Source organism: Pseudozyma flocculosa, assembly GCF_000417875.1.
Source record: "Pseudozyma flocculosa PF-1 unplaced genomic scaffold scaffold00006, whole genome shotgun sequence".
Lineage (NCBI taxonomy): Eukaryota > Fungi > Basidiomycota > Ustilaginomycetes > Ustilaginales > Ustilaginaceae > Pseudozyma > Pseudozyma flocculosa.
In genome coordinates this window covers 835,413-852,638 of record NW_006920874.1, presented here as the reverse complement: position 1 = coordinate 852,638, position 17,226 = coordinate 835,413, and the positions used below count along the sequence as shown (strand labels likewise).

Genomic DNA, 17,226 nt, shown 5'->3' with positions numbered 1-17,226 from the left:
AAAAGTCGGTAGTGGCCCGCGCCTTGAATTTGCGCGTGGCTCGCGAGGGGAGGCTGTGCATCATGTGGTTGCCGTGCAGCTCGAAGCGCACGCTCCTGTGCAGGGCCACGTTGTCGCCGGGTAGCGGGATGTCGATGGCGAAGACGGTATTGTGCTTGGGCACGACTGCGTACAGGCGGGTGCGTACCGAGTCGGTATCAGCGCTGCGCTGCCCGTTGAGAGCTACAAAGGAGGACGAGAGCGACGTACCTCTTGTCTTTGGAGAAGGGGAATGGGACTCGCCTCCCGACGTCGCTTGGGGTCGGGGTCGGGGCGCAATGACGAGCGTGCGTTCCGTCTCTTTGACCACGAGACCGCTCTGGTTGACGAGCGAGGGGTTCGAAGAGCGTACCACTGTTGACCGAACGAAGGAAGGGAGGAAGTGAAGGACGAAGTAGGATGGGAGTGAGGATACCACCCCCACGTCTAGACGAGGACGACTGGCAAGGACGAACTCACCATGTACGAGGGCGCCACACAGGTCCGCCTTGATCAGGCTTCCCTGTATCGCAGAGACGGCGCCGGAAGAGAGGTTGTTCAAGCTCCCCACCCCCCCGCCGGCACCGGCGCCGGGGCGGTTGAAGCTCGGGTTGGGCACGAGCTGGGACGTGGATGCGTCGAGGACGGTGAAGCCGAGCAGCTGCTGGATGTACGACGTCCACAGCTCGTGCAGCGGCTGCATCAGCTCGTACTCGACGTTGGCGTCGACACGTTCCAGCCCGATTGCCTTGCGCTGCGACCGTGTAAGCGGCTTGGTGGCGTTGCGCTCCACCCGTTTTCCCTTGGTCCGCATCGAGGACGACGACGACGAAGGGGATCGGGTCTTCCTCTCTTGCTTCTTGATCTCGGCCAGCTCGCGCTGCTTCTCCTTGACCGTCTCCCTCTCCTTTCCCCCATCATCCCTCCCCCTCCTCCTCCCCTCCACCTCCTGCCCCTCCTCCTGCTCCTCACGTCGTCGAACCTCCTGCGTCATACCGATCCGCAACCGCTTGATCCGCGCCAACTCAGCCTTGACCCTCCTCTTCCGCCGCGTCAGCTTCGACTCCGCCCGTATCCCCGCCCTGGCATCGCCGCCCCCGGAATTGGGCCGCTTGCGATCCGGGTTCGAGAGCTGGACCCGCCGGTCCTTGAGCCTCTCGACGTAGTGCGCGTGCGTCTCCCCGCTCGGCCGCCCGCTCGCCGGTACATCAACATCGGGCGTCTGGAGGATGCTCGCGAGCAGCGCCTCGGAGTGCGGGTGTTCCTGTGGCGGTCGGTCCATCTTGGAGAGGGTGCCGAGTCGCGTGGTATGGGGGCGGAATGGTGGTGGTGGTGGTGGTGGTGGTGGTGGTGGTGCGGGTGGTGCCTGGGCTGGAAGATGGGAGAGGCGGCCAGAGACGTCTTCCGAAATTGTGGGACCACGCCTCGGAACGCGGAACACGGCCGACGGTCTAGCCCACGCCTCCACCTGCCTCCTTGCCTGGTGCAGACCAACCTGTCGAGCAGCGACGGTCACGGCATGTGTGCGACACCAACCACGACATCGTCCCATCGCGCAGAGAAACTTCGTTTTCTCAAGTCGCGTTGAAAGCATCACCGGTTCAGATTAGAGGAAGGCCTGACAAGCAGGGCTATATACAAAGAACCCCATGGTGGAGGGGGAGAGCTGGGAGGCTAGGACCGCAGCGACCTAGGCGTCCGGGTTGTACGGCGGCTCGGCGCCGCAGTTTTCCTGGTCGTAGATCTCGTAGGGCTTCGTCAGGTCGAAGCCGGCATCGGCCACCTCGCGCAGGTAGGCCTCGACGATGTCGGTCTGCACGGTGCGCGTGCGGCTCAGCAGGAACCAGCCCGAGAAGTTCTGGCTGCCCACAATCACGGTCTCGTACCGCTCCTCCTCGGCGTCGTCGTCGGTGCCGTCCTCGTCGCGCTTCCTCCTGCCATTGTCGTTGTCATTGTCGTTGTCGTTGTCGTTAGAGTTGGCGTTGTCGTTCGAGTTGTCGTTGTCGTTGTCGTTCGAGTTGGTGTTGTTGTTGGTATTGGTGTTGTTGTCCTCCTCGTCGTCGCGGCTGTCGGCGTTCTTCAGGCGCACCAGGTCCTCGCCCGGCTTGTTGCTAAACGCACGGGTGACGACGTAGTTGGGTCCGCGCTGGTCGGGCTTGGCGCCAAAGAAGGCGACCTGGAAGCTGCCGTCGCCATAGTCGGGCGTCGGGGCCGCGTAGCCCTTGATGCTCGACGCGCGGTCACCTCGGGTGCACGAGTTTTCGACCGAGACGGTGCCGTTCTGATTGAGGCGTCGATAGACGAGTGAGCAGGCGAGCACACAAGAAGGCGGGGGGGAGGCGGTGTGTTCAGTAATGGTCGTCGGATGAACCGCTCATCGTAACAGGCCGGGCTGGGCAGGGAAAGGCCGGGTCGTCCGAGACACTCACCTCGTTGGTGCCGTACCGGGCGTAGACGCAGCGGCATCCCTTGAGGAAAGGCTGCTCGCTCGCCGCCCACTGGTACCACACGGGCCTCGAGTCGCCATCGGGTCGAGGTCCGACGTACTTGGTCGCTTCAAAGTCGTCGATCGGCTTGGGGTAGAACAGCTCGCCGTCCCACGTCGCAGAGGCCAGTCCGACGGGGAAAGTGGGCAGCGAAGACGAGTTGCCGCTGCCAGAAGCGGTGCTGTCCTGCCGAGCCGAGAGGAGCGGCGAGGCGCCCACCACGACCGAGGTCGAGGCGAGCAGCAGCGAGAGCTTGGTTGCGGATGTTCCGAGCATCGTGTTCGTTGAGGAGAGGGGAGCAGCTGTTGGTTCAGGACGAGTAGTTGCAGGTTCGGGTGTGATTGCGAGATGGGAAGGCGCGGCCCGGCGAGCGAACCTCCCTCTCTTATGTGTTCGGCGTCAGCCGTGGCATGTCGAGTCAGACGCTATAGAACGAGCGAAGCCAACATGGAACAGGCAGCGAGCTTCGGCAACGCCGTCGTCGTTTGGCTTGCTGCTCTACATGCTGCTGAAAAGCGCTGGACTGACACCTCCACACGAGAAGGAGGCATGGCTCCTCAGCCGTGCGGGGTGGGGCATCAAACGCCGCGGAGAGCATGCCGTTGCAGGCGGGCTTGCCAAGACCCGCCCCTCGACCCTCGTCTCTTCATTGCAGCGCCTTGCCTCCACGCGCGGCACCGGCAAGGAAGCACCAACCGTAACGTCGGCTTCGATGCACAGCACAGCCTGGCTCGCCAGCCATGCTTTGCACAGCTTTGCTTTGCTTGCTTGCTTCGATCGCTTGACCGCATGGCAAGCAGAACGACGCGCACAGGCGGGCCGGCGACACGGGCCACTTTGCGGGCCACAAGGCAAGCGAGGAGCGGGAGGGGCCACATGTACGATCGGCTCATCATTCGGAACGCCCAGCCGGCCGGCCGGAGATATAGTTTACACCGAAGCAAGGTTACGTTGCTCGGGCTTGGCGCCCGGCCCTGACGTCACGCTCCGTCTGGACGACAGCGAGTTGCGTGTTCCTCACCGTCGGAAGCTTCCGAAACCACCAAAGATCGGCCGTTCCGTATTCCTACGGCGGCGAGATGCCAGCGGGCGGCGGGTCCTTTCGTACGGATGTCAGACGGTCTAAGGCGGCTCACGGAGCGCGGCAGGCCTGCCATCTTGTCGCCTCGCCCGGAACCGTTTTCGCAGCTGCCTGACGACGGGGATCCCCGAGACCACCAGCTGAGCTCGTTGCCCGCTCGCTGCCAACGTCTAGGCGCGCCGTCGACTCCGGCGCCCGCCTGGCTTGCCAGCCTGGTCACGTTGGAGGCGCCTGTGTCAACGAGCGATCGGAACGCACAGACCAGTGGACGTACACAGATCCCTTTCGCTAGCGAGCAGCTTGCTCTCGCCGCCGCCGCCGCGCCTTTGGCGTTCCGTGATCTGTTCCTGCGTCCGGTCATCTCCCTTCCGGTACCAAAGGTACTCTCTTGCCTTAACGTTGGTCGTGGGCGGGACGAGACACCGAGCGAGCGACACCGCATTGGACCGCAGCACAGACCTTGCCAGGACAGAGTGGTGTCGGCGATGATCTGTCGGAGCATTGGAGGTCAGCCCTGGCTTACGTCGATCTCGAACATGACGCACGAGTACGCCGCCTGCCTTCGATGCAGTCTGCAGCTTTAGGCTGTTCTGCGCTGCCCGGACTGCGTGCGCAACGAGGCGCGACTCGCAGTCCACTCTCTCGGACGTGCCCGGTCGCGCAACGGCAGGTCCTTGGCCTTCTCATCAGAACGAACCGCGCGTCCCCGGCCAACAAGCGCCGGTCGACAACATGATACTTCTTCCATGCTACGATCTCTTCTTCGCGCCCGCTGCTTTGAGAACGCAGCTTCGTGCAACTGGATAGGGCCAGCGTACAGGAGAGCGTTGATGGTCGAGGGATCGGCAATCTCGGTTGGCCTTTGCTTCACAGCTCGGCACATGCACAGCTTCTAACCTCGGCTTCGAGACCCAGAACACAATCATGAATGGCGCGGCTCAACGTTTGCCCGTCGCAATGTCCGCTGTGGCGGGTCACACAACAGTACGCTGCCTATCTCCGAGCTAGATCGGTGCGAGTATCGTGGCCGCTACTGCTGGACTGACCGCCGGAGGCCAGCCTGTTGAATTCGAGCGGCCATCTTTGCGGAGGTCAGATCCCCACTCTACTGCACGATGAGCCTATGGCCTCAGTCTCCCGTTTGTGATGGAACCTGGACTCGATTCTTGGCGCTCGTAGGCAAAGGCGCTTACGGCCAGAGAAACATCTTGTTGTTGTTCCCAAGGGACACTCGGCCAACTCCGACGAGCGCAGAGGTCCTCGAGAGTCTTCACACGCAAGTTCGCCCCGATCCTTGCAGCGCAGCTCGCTACGGCGCGGAGCATCGCCTGTCGGAAGTCCGCTCGGCGTTAGGGGACATACCGTGCGTACCAAGGTCCGGCCGGTATCGTGCGGTTTCAACGCTCCGACTTCAGGCTCTGTACTTTGCCGCTGCGGCCGAATCAAGCCAGTCCGAGATTCGATGCTGAATGTCGTCGACGCTCGAGGAGCCCGACCTGTCGATCTGTGAAGCATCACGCACGACCTGGAGCGCGCCGGGAAGGGACAGGCTTCGCTGTAAGAGCAAAGGGACAATACTGCTGCGGGCCTGTCCACGTCCGTCCGTGTTGCAACCTCGAGCGTGTCCGCAAGCCAGCCGGGGAAGCCGGACACGGCGGCATCGTGTGCGGCCTCTTTTCTTCGCATGCACGGCCAGCATAGATTAAGACTGCAGTGGGGTTTCTTTCGACGACGGCTGTCGGCCATCACATCATCGCCATGTATGTAGGGAAAGCGGAGACGGTAGCGAGCCTTGACGCGCCGCTGTTTCTCGCCCTGCCAGGGTGGCCAGGCTGGCCCTGCTGCCGCGCCGGCGCCGGTGCCTCACACACATGGCCGACGCGCGTGCATGAGGAGGTGCCGAAGCGACCGTTGACGCATCTTACCTTCTTGCTTGCTTGCATCCCTGACGATGCGAGAGGCGGTGGTGCAATTGGCTCGCAAGGCGATCGGGGACGGGATCAAGCATGCTGCCTGCTGGATCCCAGAGATGCGAAGATGTGGGCGGACGCTGCGCCATTTGTTGGATCGCGAGTCGCGGCCTGCCAGGGCGCGCCGCTCCGATCCGGTCCGGTCTGGCAGCGCGGCGACGGAATTCGGCCGCTTCCCGGCTCGCAGCGGTCAACAACGGCGGGAAGCTCGCGGGGTTCAACGGGGAGGCTTGGGCCGAGCAAACAAGCAAGCAGAGCAGCAAGCAGGCCTGCAAGGCAGGCAGGCAGGCCCGTCGTCACGGGAGACGCCGGCGCAAATTTTGCGTCGGCAAATTTAGACAAGCCAGCCACAAGCAGGTCTCCGCTGGGCTGGAGGCCAGGCCACGCCAGGCCGGGCCGGGCCGGGCGAGCCTAGCCTTCGTTTGGGCCACGCACAGCTGCAGACACACAGCTCCCCGGGAACGTCATGTGAACTTCACCTTGGCCAGCCAGGATCTGGACATGATGACGCCCGCCCAAGGACCCGCTGAATGATGCGCGCAGTAAGCACAAAGCAAGCTGCTGAACTCTCCTCGCACTACTGTACATGCACTTCCTACTATGGGTGCAAGTACAGTGAGTGATCACGACCAGCACCAAGGCTCGAAGGTGGCTGAAGAGTCGATGTGTGATGGGTGTTGCTGCTGGGCCTGCTGGGCGTCGTGCCGTGCCTGGAAAGAATTCCGCGCGTGTCCGAGAGGTCGGTACGAAGCTGGTCGGGACCTCAAAACCAGGTTCCGCCGAGGCTGATTGCCCGGCTCGGGCCGGCGCCACCTTTTTTGATTTTCCCTCTCCTTTCGCGGTCTGGAGTGGGATCGACCTTTGACCAAACGCCCCGGTGACAGGCTTTAGGCCTCGCTTTCCGCCCCTCGAGAAGGCCTTGTCCGCAGCCTTTTCGGTGTTCGCAGAGTCCGAGGCCTTCATCCTAGCGAGGGTACGGTCTTCGAAGCCAGATTGCCACCTACGGTAGCAGCAAGACCCGTGCTCCGCGGATGATGCCGCCCAGATAGATCACCCCGCGGCGGCGAGATGAAGCGAGCGAGCTAGGATGACGTGCCGAATCGCCCTGACCGCGCTCTCTCGCCTGTCTGTACCTGCGAGCAAGCGAGTGAAAGCAGGAAGACGGTCGAGGACGGGCAGGCACCTACTACTGTAGAACAAATCAGGCGTCATATGGTGTGCAGTGGCGCACAAGCACTGCTACTGCTGCAGTCAGTCGGCGTCATGGTACCGGTACACCAGGGCCAGCGCTCTGTATGACAACGGATCCGCCGCAGAGACACGGATGAGCAGCTTCCTTCTTCGCAGTAGCCTGCTGACGACTGGTCGAACGTGCGACGCTTGGCCTGCCGGTCTGTATGTACCTGCCAGCTGAACGCCCCGTCGAGTGACCATCACGCTTGCATCTTGCAGCTGACCGCACGCCGGACACGGCCTGCCTTGGTCTCGGACTCGCCGCTTCGCCCCGGAAGGTCAGCCCGGTGCGGCGATGTGCGCCGCAATGTGGGCCGGGATGCGGCCAGGTCTGATTCCGCTGCGAGCCTTCCTAGTCCGCCATTCAGGAGCCAGGCAGGACAGGCGGCGCTGCTTGGCAATCAGCCCGGCACATCTGTCGTAAGGCAAGACAGCAAGCAGCCGGGCCCAGCGCTGCCTGACCAACTGCCCTGTGTGCGCGCAGCTCCAGATGTTTGCTTCCCAGAACGGCCCGCTCCCAACCGAAAGCTGAACAAAGGTCTAGGCTTCATGGCGCTCACAGGTACCTACCTAGATACCGGTATGTACCGCGCCTCCCTCGGCCACCTCCAGCCACGGCCATTCCCATATCCAGAATCACAGACGAACAGGATGCTTCCATACGTTGCTGGCAAAGACAGCGAGGGTAGCGGCTCGACCGAGCAGCGGATGTTGCCTGCCATCCGCATCTGTGGTCGTGCCAGAGTCTTGGTGCTTTCTCTTGGCTGCCTGGTAGAAGAACGAGGTACATCTGGCGAGGCATGGAGTGTTGCTGTGTGGCGGGAGTTCGGCCATCTCTCCGAGGCTTCGATGTACGTCGCCATTCCTGTACATCCAGGTCTGCCCTTGAGCGCCCTGGTCAATAGATGGGGACACGTTGAAGCGATCTGCCCCCACGCTGAGCACCTCAGGTAGGATGAGCACATAAGCAGGCGCTGTGATCCAGCCGTAAGTCCACGTACGACGAGCGCGCGGTGGGGTCTCGAAAGGAGCCTACGAGGCGGTTCAGCGATCGATGATGGGGAGCGATCAAGGATGAGGAGGGTGAGGTCAGGTCACAGCTCCATTGGAGCGCCCACCTGTCGACTGGCCTGGCCTCGTCTGGCCTGCTCCGTCCGCGGCGCAGTCATACAGGTACGTGGGCGGTCAGGAGGCCTCGACTCTGGCTTGTTTGCGCGTCCGCCGTCATCAGCCTAGCCTAGCCTGGCCTGGCCTGGCCTGCCTAGCCTGGCCGGGTCCAGCCTAAGCTGCCCTAGCCTGCTGGGCTGGGCCTGGCCGAGCTAGCGGCGCGACAGAGCTCCGAGCCCGTTCCGATCCTGCTTCATGCGAACGCGCCCTGCCTCTTGGTCTCGGTGATTCCGTTCAGAAAGGCCCACAGCGTTGATGAAACACGCAACCACCTTGGCCAGCGCGCGATTCGCCTTGGCCTTCAGAGAGAGTACCGGTAAGATCAGACCAGCAGCCTGAAGCAACCTCGCCTGGGTGTACGAAGCTGGCCCCCCTCAGTCGAGGTCAGTGGCAAGGGCGAGAGAGTTGGATGTCGAGGACAGGGCCTGGCCAGACAGAGGTGAGGGTGCGCGCTGCGCGTTCCTCCACCCAGGCGGGGAGTTGGGACCACGGCGGGGCGTGGCAACTATGGCGAGGCGAGAGAGGTGGTGGTGCCTGCAGCTCGTCTAGGCAATCGCCCTCCGCCATGCTGCCACACTACTGCGAGCGAGAGAGACCCCAACGGAGAGCGTGAGGGGGGCACAGCCGAGGGGGGGAAGGGTTCGCCACACCCTTCCACCAACCTCCCTCTCCCCCGAGCCGTGCCTTTCCGTAAAGGCCGCAAACCCCTTTGGTCTCAAGCCGGCCGGGCATCCTGCCCCCTCGTCGCCCGCCGCCGCTCCCTCATTGCTCCTCTCGTCTTTGCTCGTCCTGCCACCCGCTCGTCGCCCCTTCCGCTTGCCCTCGGCCTCCGTCAACCGGTCCGCACGCAAACAGCTTCATAACCACCATCAGGTTCCGCACGCAGTCTCCGTTCCGTACCCAACCCTATCCTTGCCGCCTTCTAGTCGCCATATTTGCCGCCGCCATCGCCTGCTCGCACGACATTGCCCCATCGTCTCTGTTGCATCCTCGCATCTCACCGCTGGTGAACGGCGTCAAAGCTCTTCCGTCGACCGATCTATCGTACTCCGCCTCGCCATCGTTTCATCAACGTCCTACTTCCCGGCCGCACCCTCTTTGCCCTCGCTGAGCAGACGTACCAGTCGGCGTGCGTGCCGCCCTGCCTCTGATCAAAGCCGTCGGTTGCCTAGCCCACCCGCCCGTGATATCGACCGGCGCAAGGCTCAGCCATCTAGCTTCTTTGCCACGACGTCAGCCGGTTCGGGACCGGGCCGTACCCGGTCTACTCTGTCCCATTTTGCCTCGCTCGAGGCAAGGCTTCGGCTCAAGCTCCGCTGCCGCGGCAGAGCCGACCCGCGCCCTGGCCCCTCCCTGCCTTGACCGACTGCCGCCCAGCCTAGCCCCATCGGCATCGCCTCATCGCGAACTCATCGCGACACCGCCCTGCTCACGCCCCGGTTGCCATCCCTCGAGTGGGCGCCTTGGTCAGCACCTCCCGAGAGGCAGGCCCGTTTGATTATCCCGCATAGCTTTCGAGCAACCCGAAGGCCGGTGATCTTCTCGTCTTTGGGGCGCACCTCGGTCGGTCGAAAGAAAGATCGCTCCTGAACTCGTCTCGACCTTTTCTGCTCGAGCTTGAGACGGTCCCAAGGCTTGCTTCCTGCATCTGCCTCGCCATGTCACACTCAGGCAACGGCTCACCCGTCTACGAGGATGACAAGCGATCTGCGGCCGAGCTGCGGACGCCAGAGCCTGAGGATGTCCAGGCAACGACCTCGGGCGCGGGACCCTCCCGACTGCGTGAAACGGGCCATCCCGGATACTCTGATGGCCATCAGCAGGATCCGTATGGCTACTCTGCCATGGCGGGGACAGGCGAACAGGTACCGCAACCACCTTCGTACTATCGGCGTCGGCCGAGCCGACCTGCCATCGGTGACGAGTATGGCGACGACGACTACCGGCAACTCCCCGCCGAGGCAGGGTCATGGGAGGGGAGAGAAGGCGCTTTCTACAACGAGGCCGAAGCGCCTTACCGGACAGACATGCAGGACGAGCGGGGCCAACGATACCACAGTGCCGCGCACCACCCGCAGCCGTACCGACAGCAGATGCCGGGCTCGGCTCCGTCGGCTCAGCTTCGCGATGACTACGACCAGGCGCCCTACCGCTACGGAACGGACGCCGAGAGGTCGAGATACAACGAGCGCCCAAATGACCGGGACGCCTACTCGACGCCGGGCATGCAACACCGTGATCTGGCTGGCTTGCCCGGCTCGGCCGGACCGCAAATGGGGTATCCGATGCGGCAAGGAACCAACCGAGGTCCCGGCGGGGCACCAGAAGGCTTCAGCAAAGTCAGCGACGGACGGCGCTACCGTCTCGTCGTCGTGCAGCATCCGAACCGAGCGAGAATGTGCGGCTTCGGCGACAAGGATCGGCGGCCTCTTAGCCCGACGCTGATTGTCAAGCTCATCATCACCGACGAAGCGACGGGCCAGGAGGTCAGCCCGCTCGATGTCAATACCTCCCTGTTCCTGCTCGCCACCGACCTGTGCCACCCGGACGACCTGATGCTCGCGCCCCGCAACATCTTGGTCCATCACAACGCCTTGACTCTCCCTTTCGCGGCGCCCAACTTTGCGTCCGGCGCTGCATCGCACGCCTCTACGCCAGCGCAGCCACCGCAAGTCTCTGGCGAGCATGTTGCCAACCCGGAGACCGAGTCGTCCTACGGCGCCGCCGTTGGTCGCGGCGGTCGTTCAGAGATCGGGGACTTGTCGCAGAACTCCAGCCAGATCCCATCCATCGCGGCGCTCGATCTTCCAGGCAGGTCGAGATCCACGTCCGACACGCTCAGAGATTCGCCGCCCGCCCCGTCGAGGCCGTACAGCGGCAGCCCAGCCCAGGGTATGGCGCACTCGCCCATGTTTCCATCCGCCTTCGCGCACATGCCCGCCGAGTCCTACACGCGCAATCTTGTCGGCGCGGCGGTGGCGAGCGCCTCGGTGCTCAAGGACGAGAGCGAAAAATGGTGCACCTTCTTCGTCTTCCAGGACATCAGCGTCCGCACCGAGGGCGTCTACCGCATCAAGCTCATGTTTGTCAACCTGGAAGTGTGAGTTTGAAGGCCGGATTCAGGAACCGACATTATGCGGGCTAGCTTCGCGCGATCTGCACCTTGAGCCTAACCATATCTCTCGACCCTGCTGTCCCTTGCTTCACCACATTGCACATATGTGCCCCCAGCAACGGACGGGTGGGCACGGGCGTGTCGGAAGCCCTAGCAGAGACGTACACGGAGCCGTTCAGTGAGTAGTGGGAGGAGACCTCGCCAACTAGTCCGACCTGCGCTTTTGCATCCACGCATGCGCTGACGTTGGGCCGGCTCCAAACTCACTGCTGCGCCGCCGCGTTCTGCAGCTGTCTACTCTCCGCGCAAGTTCCCCGGCATGCTGGATCCAACGCCGCTCTCACGCAAGCTGGCGTCGCAGGGCATTAAGATCCCCGTGCGTAACGACAAAAAGAAGCAGCGGCGCCGAGCCGATGACGGAGGCGAGGGCGGTGGCCTCGTTGGCGTTTACGACGATGATCACAACGATGACGACAATGACGATGAATGACGGCCCGCTGGACGCAAACGGCTTCCGGAGGGCCTGGAATCCGGGCCCATCATCAGGCTCTCGGCTCCATGTTGTTGTTGGATGAGCGAGACTGGAGGCTGAGGAGGCTGAGGGTGGCCGCCGTGACACTGCCGGCGATCGGCGCCACATAGATACCTGCTGCAAACATGCGATACTCCCTGTCCCTGCTCATATCTTCCCGGTCATGTGCGTGCATCGCAACAGCCAGCCTAGTGGTGGTGACGGAGGGACAGCGCAGCCAGCTGCACCGACGGCGCCATCGAGGATGCCGGACGGCGTGCTGGAAGATGGGGGAGGGGATCACGTGCCACGACTCGGAGCCGGGGGGCGGTCGCACGAATTGAAATCCGCCCTGTCCCTTCCGAGGCCTACGCTGGCCGGGGGCTGGCGGCTGCTCTGCCCTCCCCCGCCCGAGATCCATCTCACTCGACCCGGGGCCGCCAAGCTTGCTCTTGACACCTACCCAACCTTCTCCACACCAACCCTTCCTTCCACCGCCTCGTCACACGCACTACTGTCAAAGATGGCCTCTCGTTTCGCCACCCTCCTCTCTCGCCAGGGCACCGGCCTCGCCCGCTCCGCGCTCGCCCGCGGCTACTCGACCGGCGCCGCTACCGGCAACGAGTTTGTCGCTGAGCGAATGCACATCAAGGAGCACGCTGCCAGTGAGTCGCCTCCGTCGTTCGACCGATGAACACTTTCGCGTTGATGGATGCAGAGCGCTGACTTTCCATCGTGACAAACTTGACGACGGCGCTTCGACTTGACTCTTTGTAGAGTCGGCTGACCTCTGGCGCAAGTGAGTCGGACCATCTCTTCCATCTTCCACCCTACGCCTCGTTGAAGTCTTCCTGACTGACACCTCACCCCTTCATCGCTGAATCTTGCTCATTGATCGACTACAGGGTATCGATCTACGTCTGCATTCCTGGCTGTAAGTATTGGCCGGGCCGGTCCCGCCGCTTATCGCCCCCGCGTTAGCCGGACCATCGAAGCTGACAGACGGTCTTCATACTCGCCCTTGTTCTTGTGCCGCCTGCACCCGCAGCCATCGTCCTCGGCGTCTACATCTACGGCATCGAGGCCGAGCACCACGCCCACGCCATGCACGAGTTCCACGAGAACGGCGAGCAGGCCCCCGAGAAGACCAAGTACGAGTACAACGTGAGTTCTGCGCGCGAGCATGCCTTCGGGTTGACGACGAGCTAGACACGTAGGCGCTGACCGACTCTCCTCTCCGCGCCGTCCTCTTATTCGCCAACTATCTGGCTTCGAATGATTCGACAGACCATCCGCAAGAAGGTTCGTGTTGGCGCCCTTACCAGATCTTCCTTTCGCCCTAATCGCCTAGATTTGGAGAAACAAGCTGACCGTTCATTTTTGCTTGCGGTCCTCCCACTGTTGCTCACTGCAGGCCTTCCCTTGGGGCGATGGCAGCAAGACCCTGTTCCACAACGACATCTTCAACACCGCCGCTTCTCCTTAAACGGCTGCCTCAGCCCGCCACGCTGTGTAACAGTGCCCGACTTGCTCATCTACCGCCGTCGTTGTCCTGCATTCCCGTCCTTGGACGTCGTGGGACGCTGAACGGCCGGTGAAGCGCGAGAGACGAGCGTGCGGAATTCTCAAAGCCACATATTCCATCGCTCTTGCGTGCGTGTGCTGCCCTGTCCGTCGGTGTGCCGGATAGTAAGGAGGGCAAAATGGCGGAGGACGGCATCTCGCTCGGGTGTGCGTATTGCAAGGCCTGTGAAGACCGGCCTCGGGAAGGCCGGCAGCGAGGAGGCGAACGAGCGGCGGTAAGCTGGCCGGTGACGCAGCTCCTTTCTCCTACCCCAGCCGCCGCTTCATCGCCTTCCATCTGCGGCAAGCCCGGTGCCGAACGAGAAGCTTCTGCCACGATCTACAGTTCCACACGATGGCGTCAAGGAGAGCGGATTGCAGATTTCCTCGATCCGCGCAGCGCGCGCGCGCGTCGTGGGCAAACAACGGCAGTGTCGGCCAAGCGGACGAGCGAGGCGGAGAGGAAGAGGACAAGCGAAGGGGGAACGAAAAGGGGGTACTGCTGCCAAGTTGACTTCGCCCATCAAAGACCAGCCTTGAAGGCAGAGGTCGCCGGCATTGTGGTGTGTGTGCAGGTGGCTAGCGACCTTGTGTGCGACGGGACTGAGAGCGTCGAGGCGGATAGCAGAAACGACAGAGCAGCGAAAGATGGGCCTTGCCGTCGTGGCGAGTCAAGTGTAGCCCGGAGGTCGGCGCCAACGAGCAGACGCGAGGCGAGCAAGGAGAGGCATGGCCTGGCCAGGAAGTCTATGAACGGGAAGAGGAGGAAGGGTACGGACGCGCGTCCGTGGCGCTCAGGGTCTATACGGGCCGGGACACTCTTAGAGGAAGAGAGCAACGACGGCGGCGACCGAGGCGAGGCCAGCAGTCGAGAGGAGAGCGCCAGACTGGGCGGCACCCGAGGTCGAGGTCTGGCTCTGCTTGCTGCTGGAGGCGCTCTGGGACGAGGTGGATCCGCTCGACGAGCCCGAACCGGAAGCAGCCGACGACTTGGCCGACGACGACGAAGACGACGACGACGACTTGCCGGCCGAGGCGTGGCCGCTTCCGTCGAGGTCGGCAAAGGCAGAGACGTCGGGAGCCTGGGGGCTTCCGCGGGCCGCGTCCGAGTTGACAATGTCGATGGCCTTGCGCGTGGGCAGGATCGACTTGACGTCCTCGACCTTGGTGGTCAGGTTCCACTGGTTCTGGTAGTAGGGCAGGCCCTGGAGGTCCGGGACCGACATGACGTTCCAGTTGTTGTCCTTGAGCGCCTTGTGGTACTTCTTGAACGCGTTGATGGCCTGGTCCGTCGTCTCGTGCTCGAGCGAGATGAAGCCCTTCTTGCTGGTGGCCTTGGCCCAGCTCTCCATCTCCTTGACGACCGAGTCCTGGTCCTTGCCGACGCCCGTCGTGCAGACGTCCATCTGGGCGGTGCCGGTACCCTGGCGCAGGCACCAGTCGTCAGCGTCCTTGTTCCACATGACGGTCTGGAGACCAAAGACCTCCTTGGCGATGGCGCGGACACGGGCGTCGACGTCGCCCTCGGGAGGGCGGAAGTACATGGGGACCTTTCCGGTGAGGTCGTAGATGATCTGCGAGGTCCAGCCGAGGTCGCCGAGGATCTCCATGTCCGTCTTGCTCGTCTGGATGCTGTGCGACCAGGTGTGGACGCCGAGGTGCATCGGCGGGTCGGCCTTGACATACTGGTCCATGATGTCGGCGTTCCAGACGGCGGCCGAGCCGATGAGGAAGTGGGTGGCGCGCTGGTTGTTGTCGTTGAGGTACTTGATGAGGTCGGGCGACTGGGGCGTGGGGCCGTCGTCGAAGGTGATGGCGACGCTGTTCTCGGGAGCGAGCCACAGGTCGCCCGTGTCGCACTTGCTCAGCGTCCAGGAGCAGGCGGCCTTGAGGTCAGTGCCGGGAGGGTAGCCGGTGACGCCCGTGCCCTCGCTGTAGAGCGAAGGCGGGATGTTGGGGATGAGGCCGGCGGCCTTCTTCTCGTTGTAGCGGTCGATCCACTCCTTGGGCAGGCTGCTCTCCGGAGGCGGGTTGGCGCCGGCCTCGGGGTAGGGCATGCCGTTCTTGCTGGTGGCGGGAAGCTGGCGCTTGGCCATCTCGTAGAGGTCAGCGCCGCTGGGATGGTCGCGACGCTCGACGGAGAAGCCGCGTCGGCTGTGGGCCTTGGCCGAGGCCAGGGGGGCGGCGAGCGCGAGGGCTCCGAGGGCGACAGTCGAGACGCGCATTGCTGTATCGAAGGAGGGTGGTGATCCGCCGTTTGAGGCCGGGGGTGCAGTAGTGTATGCTGAGGATTGGCGACCGAGTATCAATCGATGACGAGGGTCGCAGGAGAGTCGAGGGAGATGGTGCTGCCTCTTCTGTGTGTCTGTCTAGCAAGGCACGTCGGATGATGGGAATGACACGGGGAGAGGGGGGAAAGAGGGTGGGGCCAGAGATCCGATAAGAAGGCGGATCCTGATATACCAAAAAGGAGCGACTTGAGGGAGGGAGGGAAGGAGGTAGAGTGAGTGGATGGGGAGGGGAGTGGTGGTGGGTGGGAAGGGGAAAGGGGGGAAGCGGAACGGTGACGGGGGCAAGTCTAGCAGGCAGGGAGGGAGGGGGGAGCAGGACTGCGTCGGGATCACCGAAGGGCGGCGGCGGCGGTCGCTCGCCCGCTTGCTCGCCTCTCTGGCCATCCTGCCTCTCTCTGGCTGCCTGCCCGCTGTACCATCACCAACCCCAGGGCCCGCCAGACAGCGCTCAGCTACCGCTCGAGGACGTACGTATGTACGTCCAGAAGCAGGCAGCACGCACGCAGAAGACGTACGCGTATGCATGCATATGTTGCTGGTCCGCAGCAGGTGCGTGCGACCAATTCTTCGCCCCTCGGTGGAAAAACAAAAGCCAGGCGGGGCAGGCAGGCGCCTCTCCGACGCCGAGCGTGCCACCGCCGCGACCAAAAGCAAGCTAAGGCTGCTTTGTTTGGCCTACTGACAGCTTCGGTCTGCCTTTGCAACTGCATACATCTCTGCCCCGCTTGTGACGAGGCGAGACCGGAAACCATCCGCGAACGGCCTAAGCTAGGGCTCGGAGCACCGCCACAACTCTATGTCGAGTTGACCGGCGTCGAGGCGGAGACCCAGCCGCCCAAGTCGATCGCTCTGGTGGGTATGGCCGGAGTATATGTCTGCTGCCTGACGCCCTTGTGCGAAAAACACGACCCCTAGCCTCCTGTTTTGCGGGCGCAGGGCGCTCGGCCAGGCGTTGACCGCGAGCGGGGAGGCACAAAGAAGACGACCGACCGACGTACAAAGGGGATCGTCGACGCGGCAGTTCCGGCGTTCTTGGCGTGCACCGAGTCCCGCAGCCAGCGCTGCAGGAGCATGCAGCCGCGTCAGCACCTGCTGCCCGCACCGTCCCAGAGAGTTTCGAGAACAGGCAGGCGGAGCTGCGGTCTTGGCAGATGAAATGGAGCGGTGGGGCCGGCGTGTGATAGGGCACGAGCGGCCTGCCCTTGCCCGCGATCATCTCGCGTACCTTTGCGGACGGGCCGTCCAGCATGGCATCAAAGGAGGCGGATGCAAAGGGACGCCCAGAGTGTACTCGGCGGGCGAAACAGCCAAGCAAGGCGTGGCTCAGTCGGTCTCCTCTCTATCTAGCTGTCCTGGCGCTCATCGACCAGACGTCGGGTCGACCGAGGAGATGAAGGGCAGATGGGCAGGGCCCGTCGGGGAGCAGGGCAAGAACGCGCCTCACCTGCCCTGACGATCGGCTCTACCGATGGTGTCCACGAAGCTATGTCCTGTGCGGTACGCACTTCTTTCGAGCGTCGTCGACCGTCCCCGTCATCTCCATTGTCATGACCCCTGCCCAAAAGACGGATGATCACCACGGGAATGACCATTGCCGGGGGTCAGAAATAGAAAACGATGTCGAGCAAGAGGGGCGCTAAAAGTCACTTAGGGCGATTTCGAGGGGCTGGATCGCACCGAGCAGCAGGCCAGCAGCACGGCGGCGGCTGCGGCGGCGGCGGCGGCGGCGGAGGGCGGAAAGGGCGAGCCGCGCCGCGCCGCCGGCACTGCGCTCGGGTTTGGTGCCGATGT

At 63.3% G+C, this 17,226-nt stretch overlaps 5 protein-coding genes across 5 annotated transcripts in view; 2 read left to right on the top strand and 3 right to left on the bottom strand.

The window, feature by feature from the left end:
• Positions 1-1,300, bottom strand: part of PFL1_02383 (uncharacterized protein) — a gene marked incomplete at both ends in the record, with an annotated part of 1,423 nt that extends 123 nt beyond the window's left edge. The window contains 3 exons of the mRNA XM_007879895.1: positions 92-165; positions 250-393; positions 499-1,300. Of these exons, the coding sequence (XP_007878086.1) occupies positions 92-165; positions 250-393; positions 499-1,300 (1,020 nt within the window). The remainder of the gene's footprint in view (positions 1-91; positions 166-249; positions 394-498) is intronic.
• Positions 1,301-1,708: 408 nt separating this feature from the next.
• On the bottom strand, positions 1,709-2,780 carry PFL1_02382 (uncharacterized protein; the record flags this gene model as incomplete). The annotated part of the gene is made up of 2 exons (XM_007879894.1): positions 1,709-2,299; positions 2,448-2,780. 2 exons carry the CDS (start codon positions 2,778-2,780, stop codon positions 1,709-1,711), a joined length of 924 nt encoding a protein of 307 aa, XP_007878085.1.
• A 6,833-nt stretch (positions 2,781-9,613) lies between these two features.
• PFL1_02381 (uncharacterized protein) lies at positions 9,614-11,560 on the top strand (the record flags this gene model as incomplete). The annotated part of the gene is made up of 3 exons (XM_007879893.1): positions 9,614-11,055; positions 11,187-11,248; positions 11,361-11,560. 3 exons carry the CDS (start codon positions 9,614-9,616, stop codon positions 11,558-11,560), a joined length of 1,704 nt encoding a protein of 567 aa, XP_007878084.1.
• A 544-nt stretch (positions 11,561-12,104) lies between these two features.
• Positions 12,105-13,067, top strand: PFL1_02380 (uncharacterized protein; the record flags this gene model as incomplete). Its single annotated transcript, XM_007879892.1, has 6 exons — positions 12,105-12,246; positions 12,359-12,380; positions 12,487-12,515; positions 12,630-12,745; positions 12,869-12,883; positions 12,996-13,067. 6 exons carry the CDS (start codon positions 12,105-12,107, stop codon positions 13,065-13,067), a joined length of 396 nt encoding a protein of 131 aa, XP_007878083.1.
• Positions 13,068-13,965: 898 nt separating this feature from the next.
• PFL1_02379 (uncharacterized protein) lies at positions 13,966-15,369 on the bottom strand (the record flags this gene model as incomplete). Its single annotated transcript, XM_007879891.1, has 1 exon — positions 13,966-15,369. The coding sequence occupies one exon, from the start codon at positions 15,367-15,369 to the stop codon at positions 13,966-13,968; it is 1,404 nt and encodes a 467-aa protein (XP_007878082.1).
• Positions 15,370-17,226: the final 1,857 nt, after the last annotated feature.